Source organism: Microtus oregoni, unplaced genomic scaffold (genome assembly GCF_018167655.1).
Source record: "Microtus oregoni isolate MIOR12 unplaced genomic scaffold, Mior012 000004F_ref0000308, whole genome shotgun sequence".
Lineage (NCBI taxonomy): Eukaryota > Metazoa > Chordata > Mammalia > Rodentia > Cricetidae > Microtus > Microtus oregoni.
This window is the reverse complement of record NW_024543063.1, coordinates 9656795-9675210: the sequence shown is the minus strand read 5'-3', so window position 1 is coordinate 9675210 and position 18416 is coordinate 9656795. Positions and strand designations below refer to the sequence as shown.

General features: G+C 44.3%; 1 protein-coding gene across 4 annotated transcripts in view; it reads left to right on the top strand.

Moving 5' to 3' along the window:
* Dis3l2 (DIS3 like 3'-5' exoribonuclease 2) overlaps window positions 1-18416 on the top strand; it is a 381042-nt gene that overhangs the window by 336375 nt on the left and 26251 nt on the right. For all 4 annotated transcript variants that reach the window (XM_041650838.1, XM_041650836.1, XM_041650837.1 and 1 more), the window contains one exon: window positions 14213-14292. In XM_041650838.1, the coding sequence (XP_041506772.1) occupies window positions 14213-14292 (80 nt within the window). The remainder of the gene's footprint in view (window positions 1-14212; window positions 14293-18416) is intronic.

The window sequence follows — 18416 nt, the reverse complement described above, 5'->3', positions numbered from 1 at the left end:
ATGGTGATGAGATTCAATGTTAATTATATCTCAAATCTATTCCTCCAAATGTGCTGACCTTGCCTTTAACATCCTAATTATCCTTTTGCATAGAGAACTAGCATTTTCAAAAGCCAGAGATTCAATTATTATTTGTCTAACTTCTGAATTTGGTATCATTCTCTTTACTGCTGAAGTCAATCTTTGTAAGAAATCCATAAAGGCTTCCTTTGGGCCCTATATAACTTTTGTAAATGACTCAATTTTCTTTCCTACTTCTCCAATTTTGTCCCAAGAATTCAAAGCTGCTGTACGACATAAATTCTGATGTGACCATCATATACAGCTTGCCTTTCTATAGTAGCATAGTTTCCTTCTCTAAGAATTTGGTCTTGGGAGATTTTCCTACTTCTAGCTTTACTCCATTATTCAATAATCTTAGTCTCTTCTCTGAACCAGGTACTCCATTGTAAAACACCTTTAACCAATTCCATCCAGTCTTTAGGGATAATTCTATCACAAACTGACCACGAGTTTAACAAAAAGTGAATGCATGCCATATGAGACTATTGCTTCTTTGAATCTCCTTAAATATATACCATTGGCACAGGAGTCTAGTTAGCTGTAACAGAGCCTCTGCCATTTGGCAATTCCTGTAAGATTATTGGATATATTATGATTGTTGGTTTGAAACCCTTAGGTTGTTCCTCTCTATTCTCATAAAGCAATGCTAAAATTGGTTCTCCATTAAATTCCCCTGTCTGGATTTGAATATCTCTGTGATCTGTTTTATTAGGTTTTTCTAAGACCTGTATCTTAGCACTCAGATTAACCAACTTTTCAGTGATAAGACAAAAATGATAAAACTGATAATGTTTACAATTGACATTACATAAATCCCATCTAAATTAGATATCCTCTCATTTAATCATTCTATATTCAAACTGCCTAGCATATTATCATACAGAGACTCAAATCCCTCCTTTGTAATGGTTTTTCCTATTTTTCAATTGGGAAAATATTCTCTCTTTTAAATAATTCCTTCCTTTAAGAATTCCCAATTGTTTTATCAAATCTACCAATGAAGATGTGAGGCTTATTGCTGCTTTGTAGAACAGTAAAAGCCTGATTGGATTTCAAGGCAGCTACCTAGTTTGGCAGCCCCCCAAGAAGGGGGTTCAGGGAGAGCCCACAACCTATGGTGGAGAAAAACAGAGAGGGTGGGGAGGGTTGTCTGAAAAATGCACAGGAGATGGTTTTTGAAAAGAACATGTTGGGGGGTGGGGAGGTGGGAGCTGCCTGAAGGAGAACAAGGCAGTCTAGAGTGGGTGAGTCCTGTAGTGTTTGGAGCCCAGGTGCTTCTGAGGATTGGGTAGCAACTGGAAACTGTTTCAGAGAGGCTACAACAGGAAAATCTTAAACTAGCTCAGAGGCTTAGGGAAAAAAAAGAAAACTTAGCTGGGTAGGGCTGGAGCCCCAAGTGCAGCTCTGGGCGGGGACACATGCAGCTCTGGCCAGTGCTGGTGGCTAAAAAGCCACAGGCAAATGGCCTTTTCATTAATTCATACCCCAAACCTTGGGTGCCAATGGTAACCTTAATAATAAAAACCCAGAGACAGATACTGGGGATCAACCTGAAGATCAGAGAAGCAAAGCAGCCAAGCCACTAGAGAGCTCTTACCTCTATGAAATCTTCAGACTACAAGGGAAGAAGTTCCTGTCTCATCCCGCCTTATATTCCTCTCTAGTGCTGGGATTAAAAGTGTGCATGCCCACTACCCAGCCTCATGGCTAGCTAGTGTGGCTGCTGGGATTAAAGGTGTGTGCCACTACTGCCTGGTCTGTATGGCTGACTAGTGTGACTGTTTTCCATTCTGATCTTCAGGCAAGTTTTATTTATTAAAATACAAATAAAACATCACTACCGTTTTCTTCATTTAATTTGCACAACCACCTCCGAATTAAGAGCTGTCATTATCTCCTACAATTCTTTAGAGTCATAAAAGGAGTTACAAAAGAGGTAAAGAAACATAAGGTCTCTTAACTATTAGGAAGTAAGGCTGGGATTCAAAGCTGGCCAACCTGAAGAAGCCATAAGCTTGTCTTCTTTTCTAAATAGCCTTCTCAGGTTGTAAGGCCTGGGCACGACAAAGAAGATAGAGCAGAAGTATGAGGCCTTTGGGATGCTACAAAGAAAAAGACTGGGGGAAGGATCAAATCTCTAATAGAAAGTTAGGCATGGTTGAATTCTACTTGGAGTCCCACAGAGACTACATTAGATAGTATGGAGTTAAAGGAATCACGTTTCTGCTGAACAGAGTTGCCCTTGAGAGGATTGTGAACTTACTTTTGTTAACATTTAATAGTATATATAGTTTCTTTTTTATTTCATCCTTATTTATTTTGTGTGCATGTATATGTATGAATGGGTCTACACATGCTGTAGCACACATGTAAATTAAATAGAAATTTATAGAAGTCAATTCTCTCCTTCTAATATGTGTGTCCCTGGCATCAAACTAAGGTCATCAGGCCTGGCAGCAGGAGCCTCATCTACTAGCCTTTTATATTCAGTTTCTTAAAGGGCAAGATTAGCAAGTTAGCAAGGAGAGTAGAATGTTTTTATATCCTTACTGGATCCTGGCCCTTGCTGCTACCCTCCCTGAACCTCTTAAATTTTGTATAATGTTTGCATTTCATCTAAGCTATAAAGTACCTATAATGTCTGTAAGTTTCCAAACACCCATGTGTTCTCTGGTTTTCACCACAGGTAGGACAATATCTCTTAGATGATGTTGTTCTGTAACGAAATAGGCACAAATGCAGCTCATGACCTTGGATAGGAAGAGCAATTTCAGGTACCCTCCACCTCCTAAATATCCTGGATGGTTCTGAGCAATCTAGCAACCAGTTGTAAGATCCATGGACACTGTATGGCTGAATGGAAATAGAGTGGCTCTCTTGCTGGGAGGTGCACCAAACCTACTGGAGTAAGGAGCAGGCGGTAGAGGGGGTGCAGATGGATTGCCCAAGACCCAAAGGGGCCAAAGATGGCAATATTGTCATTTTGAATATGCTGTGTAAGTACTTGGCCCTCTAGGAGGGGGGAAGTCAATCAGCCTATAATCAAGTCATAAACCCTGACAACTGCTCATTCTTACTTCCATAAGACAGCCTTAGGCATAGACAGCTTCACTGCCACTTGCCCTTCATTAGAACATCTCAAGGGGTGCATACTGATTCTTCTAGAAGCACCACGCTTCTCTCCCAACAGATGTAACAGGACTGATTATAGACGCTTTTCTCCAGTAGGCCTGAAAAAGATTCCACATTCCTTCAGGAAACAAACCTCAGGACAGCCACAGAGGAACTGAACTCCGTTGTATAGGTGAAACATCTAAGGCCCCAGAGCCCACCTCTACCCAGACTCAGGGAGAGAACAGGCAGGCCAAAGCTGCTGGCTCTCGGCTTGGCTTACATAACTCCTGACTCCTCAAGTCCCTGGAAACTGAGGCCAATTCCCTGGAAGATCATTCTGTTCTCTCCTGTTTTTTCAAGAAGAAAGCCAGACTGATCACTGGCTCTGAAGACTATGTGAGAATGTCCCGTTTCCTTCTTCCACAAACTGAGTGCCTGCCATTATGGCCATTGTTTAGTTCAGTTCTCTTTGGACCTGCCTGGATCTCGTAGCTCTATGTGTGTTTGGCTTGTATTTTAAAAAACTTTGCTTTATCTTACATATACCCTCCTCTGTTCCCAAAAAGAATATGACGACTCACAACAAAGAAAATAAGCAATGAAGTGAGCACATTAGGAAGACATGAAGTGAGAAGCAAGGAAAGGAGGCAGAAGGATGTAAGCTCCCCAGTGTCTGTGTTCACAGAGGAGGCATCAGATTCTTTATTGCAGTATCCCAAAGGCAGAAGCAATCCTACTTCAGGTAGTTGAGGGAGAGAGTAATAAGGTAAATTTTTCAAAACATCAAACTTCACTGAAAGTTGAAAGATGCCTTTCCCAGTACTAAAAGCAGTTTCTCACAAGAGGCTTGATATTAGGGACTTTAAATACCCTTGCAGCAATGGAAAAAGATTTTTTAGGCTATGTCTTGGGGTAGTGAGAATGAAGGAATCTGACTAAAACATCCTCAAGGAATGCCATGCTGTCTGGGACTCTTAGCTTTCCTGGAGCCTCACTGTGTTCCAGGTAAAGTTGGAGCATCACTGTGGAAGAATGCTGTGCACCAAGTGTAAAAGTGCACCAATGCTGGCCTCATTCCTCTGTTCCACATAGACTGAGCATGATTCATGCCTGTAATATAGCACTCAGGACGTGGACACAGAGGATCAGAAGTGCAAGATAGACCAACCACAGCTATATGGTCAGTTTAAGGCTATCCTGATGCTACTTGAGGTCCTGCCTAGAAATAAATAAATATATAGAAAACACACTTAAATTTTTTGTAGCAGCTATTTTAAAGTAGAGGATCTAATAGGATTGCTAATATGCAATGCAAGAGTACAAGGTTTGGAGTAGCTAGGCAGATACAGAACAGGAACATCTATGTACCAAGATACTTGTATAGTATCTTTCCCATGCATTCAGAGGAACCATGTACCACCTCCACAGTCACCATTGGCACCTGCCTATGGGAGTAGCTCTGGCAGCATTAGTACCCAAACAATGGCTGATCTGAGACCCTAGCTGCAAGAGGAAATAGTCCTTTCCAATAATTGCTCATTTTGAGTAGGGTGGTCAAGTGGCTACAGCCTCCTCCTCTGGCTGCATATGGCATATACAGACTTGTTCATCAGACCTTGTATTTACTCTGTCACCCGGTTGAGAACTGGAGAGGCAAACATGGGCCCAGTGACTAGGTGGAGGTTGACTGGAAACTACAGGGACCAAGGACTGTTCATCTGCTAAAGAGGAGGTGAAGAAGGAAAACAGTCTCGTCTGCATGGGTCTCACTATTGATGGGGACAGAGGACCACATGCGACAGTGGTAAAGCAGAGCCCTACTGCTTGGTCTTACTGTGGCAAAAGAAGTGATCCTTAGAAGAGATGGACAGGACAACCACGGCCATGGCAGTTTTGTTGGATGATTCCTACTGAAAGAGCAGTCCTCCCTGGGGAAGCTTTACCTTAGCTCTAAGATAGACATGGCTTCTTCTGAGCAAGTCAAACCTCAACATCGAAGAATCCTTGTCTTGCCGGTTTTAGTCTTAACAAGAATAGAACAAGCTTCTGGAACAAGACACAGTGGAGTCAGGAGAAGTGGCCTTAAGTGAAAACACAGCTGTGGGGTTTACAGACTGCACTGCAGGGAGGCGTCATCCAGTGGGAGCGGCCAGCCTCACTATAGACTTTCCAACACTAATGAATTGGGAACTCCATGCTGAACAGGGTTTAGTTTGAGGATTCCTGTGCCAGCAGATGGATGTATTTTTCTTGAAAAACCAAGGTGCCAGAACTCTTCATGATTACGTTACTGGAGCGAGGTCCTTTTTTGTGGTTTGTGAAGTTGAGCGTCAGGACTGCAGGATTCTCTTGCTCTTTCTTACTCTTATTTTTTCCAGGTCAGAACCAGAGCTTGGAGCAGGGAGGAAAATCCTGCTGAATGAGCAAGTTCTTTCTTAAAAAGCTCTTCAAGTCCAAAAAGACTTCAGTGGACTTAGGAGAAAGAAATTTAATACATTGCCATAGAATCACTGTTAACCAAGTTAAAGCAAAGCCCACAGCATCTTTGTCTTATAAAAGAAAGCAAAGAGGAGATGGAAAAAAGAAATAATGCTTAGGAAATCCAAACCAAACAATGAAGACTAACGAAGGAAAACTAAAGATCACTTCAAAGAATGTGAAGATTCCCTTCTAATAAGATTTTTCAATTTAAAAACCTAAGCTTCAGGTGGGAGGGACTTTTCTGTTCCTTTCAAGTTTGCCATAAATGACATTCTCTAAATGTCCCTGTGTAGGATTGGCTACCTTCCACTTAAGGAGCAGTTAGATACCCCACAAGACCCAGAAACTGTGGAGGAGCATGATCATGGGAAGCTGAGAGGCTTCCCAGACTGCTCTCTGACCTGAGCTTGAACTTGAGTCCTAACAGCTAGCAAATTGAAGCAAGCTCAACCTCCAGGAGAACCTAAGGTGGGCTGAACCAGAGTAGTCCTAGCCAGAAAAATACTGTTCAACTTTTACCCCTGACCTCTGTCTTTACACCACTGTGAGAGAACCATGATTACTCTTCCAAATCATCTGCTCAGACTATCCACTCTATCCTGCCAGGGCTGCAAGTACCTTCAGGGCTCAACAAGACAGGGAATCTAAGACCCTAAAGGAAGCCCCATATTTCCTCAGCCAGCTAGCTAGCCTTGTGGCTCCCCTGTAGCCACCAACTGGAATGGTGCGCTGCTGGTCTCTCTTGCCACTCCACTTAGGCTCAACAACCCCAGCAAGACTGGCACCTCACCTTCCCAAAGTCTGTGGAAAGGTTTTCTTCCTCATCCAAGGGTTCTAGACTTTAACTTAGCCTCGGTCCTATGGCCAGATGACTTGCCCACCCCATCACAGAACCAGGACAGGAGAAGGTCCTATCACAAGTTTGTGTTCTGCTGCCCACAGCCTGCTCCCCTTTGTAGTCTCAGCCTGTTTCTAGAAGTAAAAGGCTCTTTCATTCTCTCTCTTTCTCTCTCCCCATCCCCCCACTCTTTCTCTTTGAGGCAAGGTCTCTCCATGAGAGCCCTAGAACTCATCATGTTGACCAGGCTGGCCTCAAATTCACAGAGTTCTGCCCACCTCTGCCTCCTGAGTGCTGGGATTAAAGGTGTGCACCAGCACACTCAGCAGCTCTTCCATTTTCTACACAAAGAAGACTTGCTTGGCTTTTGTCAGGATGGCAGGTACAAGGCCCCTTTCAAAGCCTCATTCCTGTGGCAGAGGCCTAGCGAGCAGCCTTGTGAATGCCTGAAGGCTTCATTTCACCTCTTTCCCCTTCACTAAGTACCAGGGATGTTGTTAGCTAGAAAGTGTCCACCAAAGAAGCCCCATTCCCTGCAAGAGGATTGACCAGCAGTTAGTGCTTCTGTTCCATGTAACAGCTGCTTCAGGAGTGGCTGCCATTCTTGCAGGCTGACTTCCTGCTGAGTCAGTCCCTGCAGGGCCCCAGGCTGGTAGAGATGACAGCAGCTAGGCCTCTTTATGCCCTGGCTAAGCTTGCTGTGGGAGGCATCAGGAAACACTGTTCCTCTTGAGGGGATTGACACGATAGGAACATTTTCTTTCTTCCCTGGGTATTTGGGCCCCTAGTTTCAATAGAGCTGGTTTTTGTTGAGTGTCTCTGCCTGGATCTCCTTTGCTGTAGTTCTTCCCTGTTTTCTTTGGGCATTCCTTTGCTTGCTCTCTGGCTGGGACGCACTGGTGCAGCTGTACTGACCTTTATGCTCAGTGGACACCCTGTCCTAGCTGTGGACCTCAGCTAGGTCACATCTCCCTTCTTGAGCCTGTTCCTAGGACAAGACACTATTGGTATTGATGTCTGATCAGCAACTGAAAGGACTATGGGCCTGCCTTAGCACGTCAGGTCTAGCCTGCCTCTCAAGATTAAATTTGCTTTCCTGTAGAATCCCTGGATGGGCATCTCATTAGGAAATGCCTACCGGTACTGCCTCTGTGTCTGCTGCAAGGATTAGTGTACTCATTGAACCTTGAGGCATACTTATTGGCTTGGCTTCTCTGAGAAACAGCATGTCACTGTCCTGGGTCAATTTCAGATCTTCATAGAGCAGTGCCCCCACCCTGTCCCATCCCTACCTCTCCACTTTTGGCTTTTCTTTGAATATTTTCGTTACTTGTCCATCTCTAACACAGTCTGTTGTCTGACCACAGCTCTTGGTCTCCCACCTCTCTAGAGTTCACAAACACCTAGGAGGCCAATACATCCTAGTGCTTTGCAATGTAGTATAGACCTCAGTTCTGCTGCTTACTGGCCAGTATGGGTCTAATATTTACCAAATCTCTCAAACATAGGGTCATGTGAGAATTTAATAATCACATGAAAGATGATTAGAACAGGTATACTTATTAAATATTAGTTTCATACATAACATCTGTCACTCAGACCCCCTTTTTCTTTTCAGTTGGGCTTCATTTTCCTTTCCTGTCTGTTGGCACTCAAGTTCCCTGATCTATCTCCGTCCATCTGTTGCTATATCATATCGCCCTCCCTTGCCCATTATACATCCCTCAAACCTTTCTGGAAATATCTAGCTTTGAACCAAATTGGCTTTCTTCACACTACTGCCAAGGTTGCAGAGGGTTGTTCACTAATTCCAGTGTCTGCGTGCTCCCCAGCAGTCCTTATGCTTGGCCCCGTCCAGCTTTACTATGAAGAAGCTTCAACCTTCATCCTTTCCTCAAACTTCTGATCCTCTCACCAAACTCTCCATTCCTTACAGATAATTTGGCACAAAACAGAAACCATACTAAAATGTTCCAAGTCCTCCTTGTCTGGTCTACAGATCTGTCTTCATCCCTGCTCAGTCTTTCTGTCTTGCAGTAGAGAAGGGGTCTTCAGTCCCTGGTGATCTCAGAAACAACCAGTCTTTACTTCCATCTCTGTGTGTCCCCTCTCATGCTGTAGTCACACCTTCTTACTGAAGGCGTAAGTCACAAACAATGCCACACCAATTTGGGGTTATGATTATTAGGGTGGTATTTATTTAAAGGGGAAAAAACTTACAGATCACTGTCCCAGGCAACAGCCCTCTACGCAACCAGGAAAGGAGTCTAGTCGCCGGAGGAACAGGAAGTGAAGAGAGAGAGGAGAGGGAAGTGGCTGCTTTTTTAAAGGGAAAGAGACCACGCCCCAATGGGCTGGTATCTCAGCGGTGATAGGCTGGAGGAGTGGGAGGACCTCCCGCAACATCTTACAAAGGTTGTCACTCTCAGATACCCTCCCTAAGTTCCTCATTGTCCTGTCCCACTGCATTTCCTTTTGCCTCTTCCCTGCAGCTGTTCACAGTGCCACTCTCAACCCCATTTCCTTGCCTTCTCACTTTTCAGTCTGTCCCTAACCACCTCTGCTCCCACCACTTCCCGTAGATCCAGTGGGGTCCCTGTTTGGGATACACAGTATAACAAACTGGCTTAACTTTTCCTTCCTTAAGACATATTTTCCCCTTAGCTTCTTTAAGACATTAATCAAGACCCACAACCACCCTTCTCAGTCTCTGCTCCCAGCTCTTTCACAGAGGTGTTTCTCAGGACTCCACTAAGATCCTATTTTTCCACACTCTTAAGGCAGTCTCATCCACTGCAGTAAGTTGTCATCTTACAAGATGAAACCTACAGATATTTTACCACCTGGAAATCTCAGGACTGCATCTCTAGCAGCCTTCTCACCATCCCCACCACAACAAATAAATCAGCAACTCCACATGGGACCCAAACTCTTCTCCTAAGCCTGCCATCCCTTGTTGCTTGTGGGAATAGCCACACCATCTGCCCTGCTGTCTGAGGCAGAGAATCTTTAACAGTGTCTGTGACACCTCCTTTCCCCGTTCATATCCAGACCAGCAAAGTTCCATGATATTGGCAACAAGTCAAGAGCATGGGTATGATTTAAAACTCTGGTCCTATTGTGCTGTGGAGAGATTACTTAATGTTTTGTTTGTGTGAGTGTATATGTGTGTGCACATGTGTATTTGTGTGTGTGTGTGTGTGTGTGTGTGTGTGTATACATGCAGATCTGCTTGTATGTGGAAGTCAAAGGACAGTCTCAGGGGTTTGTCCTCAGGTGCTGTTTATTCTTTGTTTCTCACTATCCTGGGACTCAAGTAAGCTACACAGGCTGGCTATTGAATCCCAGAGATCTGCCTGTCTCCACCTTCCCAAGTCTATTACAGACATGCTCACAGATGATCGTGGAATAGCTGGCTATCGAATCCAGGGTATACTTGTCTCTACCTTCCCAACACCATTACAGATATGCTCACAGATGTACATTATGCCTTGCTTTTTAAAGTATGGGTTTTGGGAATCAAACTCTGTTCCTTCTGCTTTTAAGGCAAGTACTTTACCAACTACTCTATCTCCTTAACCCCCTCAACTGAGCAATCTCCATAGCCACACACCCCTCCCTCAACAAGATCTCAATATGTAGCCCAAGCTGTTCTTAAAACTGTGACCCTCCTGACTCAGAATCCTGAATATTAAGACTATAGGCATTTTTCACTGAACCCAGCTAATTCTTAATCTTTCTCAGCCCCAAGTTCCTCATCTATTAAAAAGAAGTTATGACAGCTAATTCAAGTGATTGTCATCAGGATAAGGGAAAGCCTTCACTGGGTATGCATTTGATAAATATTAGTACCCTGTTCGATAACTGAGTAACCCTCTGTCCCCACCACCATCTCTCTAAATCGCTGTTTCTGTAGTTTCCCGACTTTGGAGCCTCTCCTGAGATCACATTTACCAGTGTTGCATGACTGAGGACCACAGTGTCAATTTCATCCCTCCTTTTTCCACCTTTGGGGCTAGGAGTCCCATCCACATGGTTTGATGTGTCTTGCTCTAAGCTGTCTCTGGATGCCCCCCCATCCTCACAACCCTGCCTGAGGTCCAGGCCTTAGCTCTTTAATCTGTCATGATGGCCTTTCTCAAAGCCTTTCTCCTTCAGCCTCCACTCACATCAGCCCATCTCTACCTGATGCCCAGGTGTCTCCTCTGACCCCCGCTGTGGTTTCCTTCCTGACACCCCTGCATGCAGCTGCCCTTATCAGCTTAGCCCCTTTACCTCCCTAAAGCAGCCTAATAGCTCCTCCTTTCATGATAACAGAGGGGAAAGACATAAAACAAGATTAGAAGCATGCTAGTCTTTGCTCAAAATCAAAGTAGTACTACCTTGTCATGAAGAACCTGGACAAAGCAGATAAAGTGGAGAATCCCAGGGCACCTCCTATTGTGCTGTTTTCATTTCTTTCTCTCAACCCCTTGACGCAGTCTTTGCAGTTTCCATGTTATGCAGTCAAATGTGCAGCCTGCTTTAGCCATGCATCCCCAATTTCCCAGGTTGGTGACAATTCTTCATAAACCATCATAAATATGGCCGTCTGCTCTCCACATGGACTGTAGTGGAGCCTATCATCATCCCCCACCCCTGCCACTATTGATGATCCTGTTAGAATCAATGCAATAGTAATGGTGAGGCAGACAGCTTCCCAAGGAATCCTTTCCCCTACATTTCTGATCAAATTTCTAAGCCACAAATCCATTGCTTAAAATATTGAGGCAAAGGATAGAGTGTAAATTGGTTTTTTGTTTGTTTGTTTTCGTTTTTGCTTTTTAGTGGACAAAACCAACACAGTGCCTCAGCTAGAAAACGGTAAGTGAAGACAAAAGGGCAAAAGGTTGCAGTTGTGATTAGTGTATTGTTATAATTGATTCGTTGCACACTAGGTTATTTTGCTTTTTGGGAGGAACATTCTTTTTGATACAGAATCTCAGTAGGTAGCCCAGGATAGCCTTGAACTTTGGTCCTTTTGCCTCAGCATCCCAAATGCTAGAATTAAAGGCAAGTACAACCATACCTATCTATTTTTAATATTTCCTTGTTTTTTAGTTTGTATTAATTATACAAAATAATGAGTTCATTTTGACATTTTTATATGCATATATAATGTACTTTGATCATATTCATCTGCCATCACCGTGTCTTGTCCCCACTCCCTAACCTTTCCTCAGTAGAAGCACTTCTGCTCTCGTGTCTTTTTCAATTTGGATTCTATGTATGAGACAAAACATATTTGTCTCTCTAGGTCTGGTTTACTTCATTTAATATCCATTTCCCTCAAATGACAAGTTTTCATTCTTTTTGTTGTAGTTCTTTTTTCTATTTTTCATATATACATGTACATGTACACATGTGGGTTTATGTGTGGATGGGTGTGCATACATGTGGAGGTTTGGGAATCATACTCATTGCTTTTCCACTTGGTTTTTTGAGGCATCAAACCCAGTGCTCCCTGATATGGTTAGTCTTTCAAGCCAGCTTGCCCTGGATATCCTCATCTCTGACTTCCCAGGATTAGAATTATAGGGAACCAGCTCCATTCCTCACTCTTAAACAAAGAGTGTTTTAGCCACTGGGGAATCTCCCCAGCCTTCACTCTTTTTATTGCTGAATAAAACTCCACAGCATGGTTTGTGCACATTTTCTTTATCCACTCATCTTTTGGTGGGCATCTGGGCTGGTTCTGTGGACATGCTGTGAGGAGACTGCTGCAGTGCAGGTGCATGCACAGGTGTCTGTGCTGTGAGGAGACTGCTGCAATGCAGGTGCATGCACAGGTGTCTGTGCTGTGAGGAGACTGCTACAGTGCAGGTGCATGCACAGGTGTCTGTGCTGTGAGGAGACTGCTGCAGTGCAGGTGCATGCACAGGTGTCTGTGCTGTGAGGAGACTGCTGCAATGCAGGTGCATGCACAGGTGTCTGTGCTGTGAGGAGACTGCTACAGTGCAGGTGCATGCACAGGTGTCTGTGCTGTGCTGGCCTTGACTCCTCTAGGCGTGTATCCAGGGTGGTAAGAACTGGACCATAGGGGAGTGTGTTGTTTTCTTTTTCTTTTCTTTTCTTTGTCTTTTTTTTTTTTGAGGTGCCTCCATAGTAGCTGAACTATATTCTTTTTTTTTTTTTAATTTAACTGAAATAGAGGCCTGGTTAGAGCCAAGGTATACTCTGTAGGGAAAGCATGCCTTTGACTCCAGTGAAGTTCCTGGCTTTGTGGTGGTGAAGAAGAATTTGTTTCTGGTTTAAATGTTCATCTGGGTCAGTAAGAGGACAGACCATTCCCAAGAGCATGTTTTGCTCTGAGGGAGAAAGAAATTGTCCAGTGTCTAATGGTGCAGATCATTAGCTGTGCTAACAACCTACAGGAAAAATCATAACAATGTATCCCTAACACAAGTCAGTGTAGTTACATTTTTCCTGGTGATTTAAAAGCCTAGGGAATTTGTAAAGATAGTTACTGGCTGCACATTTGGAAATGCTAAAGCTGCCTGAGCCCTGAGCTCCAGCAAAGCAGGTAGTAACGCTGCCTGAGCTCTGTGACGTTCTGTATTCACCTGAGATCTCCTTGCCAGCATCCTGAAAGAAACCTGATTCCCATTCCTTTCTTCATCTTCAGTAATGGGGTCTCCAGGACAACATGTCCCTAACCAAATTTTGACCTTCCTTCCCTCCCAGCAGTGTAATACTTACCTACCTGGTTGTTCAGATCAAAGCCCCCTTTCTCTCACCGTGTCCATCAGCACATCCTGTTGGTTCTATTTCTAAAACTTACTGCCATTTAGATCTCAGAGTCCATTTCTCTCCATCTCGCCTACCCAGCCTCCAGTCTCCACTCCTATTCCCTCAACCTCAGTAACAGCCCTGTGTGGGCTCCCATTTCTCTCCTCTTCCTGCAGACAGCACAGTAGCCAGTCAGAAGGGTTTTCCCAAACAGAACTGTGGTGACATCATTCACCCCTTTCTTAGAACAGATCAGGAACCTTCCTTTGGTATTAGGACAAAAGTCAAAGATTCCAGTATAGCCAAGAATGTCCTGCATATTTTGCCTAGCTTCCCTACAACCGTGTCAACACCCACTGTGGTCCTTATATCTATTGGGCCGAGCTTCACTAGCCCTCCTTCAGTTTCTTCAGCTCCTGCTCCAGGACCTATACACATGCTGTGTCTTCTGCCAGGACAAGTCTTTGCTCCCTTCACCTGTGGTCTAGTCACCCCTCCTTCCCACAGCTCTGTTTTGTCCAGATCAGCTTTCCCAGAAACATGATAAGTTGCATTTGCCCCCACCCCACGAAGGTTTTAAGAATTGTCTTCAATTTAAACTTCTCCATATACCTGGACATTCCTTAGTATAGAGGTTTAATTGTTGTCCACTCCTATGAAAGACTGCAGGTTCCACAAAGGTGACTCTTCATTGTTATAGTGCACCTGTGTCCTCTGCTAGCTCAGTGTCAGCCACAAAAGGTGCTTCATGAATACTGGTTACATGCCCAGTGCATAAGATGTTCATGGTGACAGTCTTTGTTGACAGCAGAGTTCCTGTGAGGTGTGGACTCTTCTAGGGGAAGAGGTTGAAGTTCTCCACAACACATTCACTGGATGAAACTGATTTTGATTTCTTCATTTCATTGAGCCAAAACTTACTTGTTTTTCTTTTCTTTCTTTGTTTAGTTGAAGCTTGCTTTTACTCTGGACCATGAGACTGGAATGCCTCAAGGATGTCATATCTATGAGTACCGAGACAGCAACAAGTAAGCCACCCACTCAACGAGAAGCATCACCTAAGCATGCTGAGTAGCTGAGGCAGGCTTTCTGTCTCAAACTTTTTGCTACTGTGTGAGAAAATGTCTGACACACACACAAAATATTTTCCCCACAAAGTCTCATTTGCCTTTAAATATAAATAGAAAAGAACTTGTATAGGGGCTGGGGCAGTGACTCTAAGTACTTACTGTGAAAGCATGAGGACCTGAGTTTGAACTCCTAGAACCCACATAAAGCCAAGTTCAATAGCACCATTCTGTAACTTCAGTATCCGAGAGAAGAGAGTCCTTGACACTCACCTGCTAGCTAGCCTGGTGTACAGAGAGCCCCTGTGTCAAACAACGTAGAAAGTGAGAACAACCATTGAAGTTGTCCTCTGACCTCCACATTTGCTCTGTGGTACACACTTGTGGACATTTACACACAGAGCACACATCATATATACATATATGCATCATACACACATACATGAAAGTAAAATGTGTGAGAGAAATAGCAATGAGTAAGAAGTGTGTTTGAAAGTGAGCTTTCCTTTTCAGGCTCCATCCTCCTGCCCACCCACCCCATGCTAATCCCTTGCCTGCTTATCAGATTCAAGTATGGCTTTGTCCTTTGTTGTGATTCTGCAGTCAGTGCCCCCGTACTTACTGTTTCTGTGGTGATCATATGGCTTTTATAGTTGAGGGTGTCTGGTGTGCACAGATGGGAAGTGGTGCTAGCCCTGTTAGAAAGTAGGCCCTGACATAATTTTAAAGTACCTTTTCTCTCTCTCAAAGACCCTGAGTGTGTGTTGTTAGAGAGTCAGGGACAGTGGTGGTGAGTGAGGCAGAGGGAATATGCCTTGACGGTGATGGTGTGGTGGTAGTGATGATGATGATGATGATGATGACGATGATGACGATGAGAATGATGATGATGATGATGATGATGATGATGATGATGATGATGATGATAGCAGCTCACATTGAACATCTGCTCTATATTAGACTTCTGGGGACTGGCCTGTGCCGTTCCTACGTACCCCTCATAACAACCTGAAGAGTGTTTTTTATCATCATGCACTGCAGAAACTGGGGCCTAGGGAACTCTGACAGATCACTCCCAGTAATTTGCATACACAGTCAGCTTTAACTTTCACACTGGGAAAAGGCTAGGTAGAAGATAGTTGTTACCACTCTGGGAAACCATATTCAATAATGAGTAGTCCCAGCCTGGACCTAAGAACAGTGTATTCTGGTATCATTGTGTACCTATCCAAACTATGTAGTCTTACGTAGTTGAAGGAACAGGCACCTGCCAACAGAGCCATCCATTTCCTCCCAGAAGTAAAGAGCATGCCTTCCTCAAAAACTCACTGCTCAGATCTGAGCAGAAGATAGGGTTAATGGACTACAATTGTACTCAGATCACCTTCCAGGTGTCACTGCTATGTGTTTATCTTTACTCAGATGCTGTAGTTGCTATTGCATAACCCCAATTCCCACCATATGAATTATAGGAATGTCAGCTGGGCATCCTCAGTGCCTCCATTTCCTTCTGGTATGGTGCTAGGTCTAGAAGGCATTTCCAGTGCATCTCAAAGCCATTGTATTCAAAATACTATCTTGGTTTCTTACTGTGCTCAAGTGATTCAAGTCAATCTGTGATTCTCTGGAGCCATGGACAAGATAGGAGAATTTAGCAGATTTCTAGGTGGCTGGGCAAGCTTTCTTTGGGAGTAAGACACGTAAGCCATAAACAGTGTAGCACCATTGTGCTTCCCTCTCCTTGCTCCACACTGTTCTTCATACCTTGCTCCTGCTGATTGTCAGTAGGTGACAGCTCTAGTATGCAGGCTGTAGCAACAGAAAGTTTTGTTCAACCCAATTTTGGCTCAGCTCTCTGCTCTTTGGAAAGGCATTTGCAGAGTTCTTATTTCGTAGGAGAGGAGTACTAGCTGTCTTTCTTTAAAGTTCATGTCTTAGAGGTACCATGCTCAACATTGACAACAGCTTAGGTTGACTTTGAATATGAAAAATTAGCCAAACTCTACATCCTTATCTGACCTTAGCCCCCAGCAGAATATCATTTAGGGGGTTGTATGTATATAAGTCAGTCTTGGAGCCCTGCAAAGCTTGTCAGAGGAAGCATCTGTGGAGGAAATCATACAGGAGCCATGACCTAGAAAGTATAGCTATCAAATGCTTCAGTGCACCTTTCGGACACTCGCTTGTTTGTCTTTAACCCACCGTGGGGTCTATTCTCAATTCCCTGAGTCTCAGGTTTCTTTGTCTCTTGAGTGGGTGCTCTCCTGGGTGGTCATGCTGACCATGTGTCTCCATCCTTGAATGCAGGATACCCACAGCATCCTTCTTTCCACATCCCAGCAGGATCGCCAACATGGTTGCTTGTTTTCTCAATGCCAGCATCTGGATCTGGATCCAGATGTATAGCTAGCAGGGCAGTGATCAGAGAAGAGGCTGACAACTGACTGTAGTGCTGGTGGCCTCAGTTATGTGTGATGCACTCTGATGAAAGCAGACTCTTCCCAGCATGTGAATTGTGAGGTGAGGCATGGAGGAACCCATGAGCCTGACTGACTCCCTACCCTTCCCAGGACTCTACCCTGTGAGTGTTCTTTTTTTATTATTATTATCTATAATGCCTAAGTCCAAATATGGAATAGCAACAGTTAGGAAATGAAGGTACTCAGAGCCCTGGCCCCTCAGAAGCCCATGTTGTCCCAGCACTATGGCACCCATTCCTGCTGTCCACTATGATCTGCAGAAGAGAACCACCACTAAACATCTTATGTTGTGGGCATCTTATGTTATTTAGGTAATAGCAGAGCTAGACAGGATATATACTATGGGCCCCTCTGTTAGGATCTCCTGGAACTAAGTAATATATATGTTCATTCCTACTTGGCCATTTTATGCCCCTTTCACTCCTTTCCATCCACAAAATCAATTTGAGGCCCTTAACTATCAATTTTCTCAGGCTTCTCAAGGCTACCTGGAATAAACTGTCTCATCACTGGCATCTTTTCCAAGGTGGCATATTCTGCATTTCAAGAAAACTCCTTCAAATCAATTCTTTTGCAACTGGTCTTGTTTCCTGGCCCCTTTATGCACCTCTTCAGATACTGAAACCTCTGCTTTGGCATACAGTCTCATGTCCCTAGGAGACCCCACGTGTCCTCAATGCACTGTACTGGCATTTAACCCTGGCATATCTGAGGAGAGAGGCCTCCACACACCTTCCATTCTCCTATAAATGGACAGACCAAAGAGACCTCTGGCTCTCATGCTTGGCCTTCAGCTGCTTGTCATGTTGTTAGACCTGAACAGAATCACTCTTCCTTCCAGCCATCAGACAGCCTCCCAGGCCTGTGCACATGCGCCTTACAGAGGTGTCCAGTGATACAAAGCCCTCTTCCCGGGTTATCCCTGGTATATTTCTTTGAGTCAGTGACACAAATGTTTGTCCCACAGACCCTGTCTATGCCCACATACCACTTTTTCCACTGCTTACCACATAGTAAGTGAGCTGGTCCCCTGGATCTTTTTTCTTTAAGACAGTGTCTACTAGATAGTCCAAGCTGACCCTAACCTCATAATCATCTACCCTCGGCCTTCTAAATGCTGGTATTACAGATGTGATTCCAGACTCTATTGTTCTGCCTGTTTCTTGGGATAACTCTAATCCTATCTGGATGGGTTCACATCTGTCAGGAAGCAGAGGTCAAGACAGGTTTAATGTGCCACCTGTAAAATAGGAAAAGCAGGCAGGAAACTGGCAAAGCAGTCATAGGCCTCGATACAAGTCTGGCCATCGGGAAGAAAGCAGGGGATGGAGGGGCTGGGTAGAGACTCCCAGGCTATACTTACTTTTGAGTCACTTCAGCCAGCCTATTGGAAGCCCCAGGGCCAATGCCCTTTGGAGGTGACTTCCCTTCTTTAGGCCTGTCCTGTGTCTGGGCTCCGCACATATCTGGTAACTGCTGAACATGACTGAAGAAGCGGCAGCAGGAAGAGACAGCATCAGAACTGAGCAGCCACTTCTAGGGCCATCATCATTCACGCTTCATGGCAGGGGATCCAAGTGCACCTTTACCTAGGTACCATCCCTG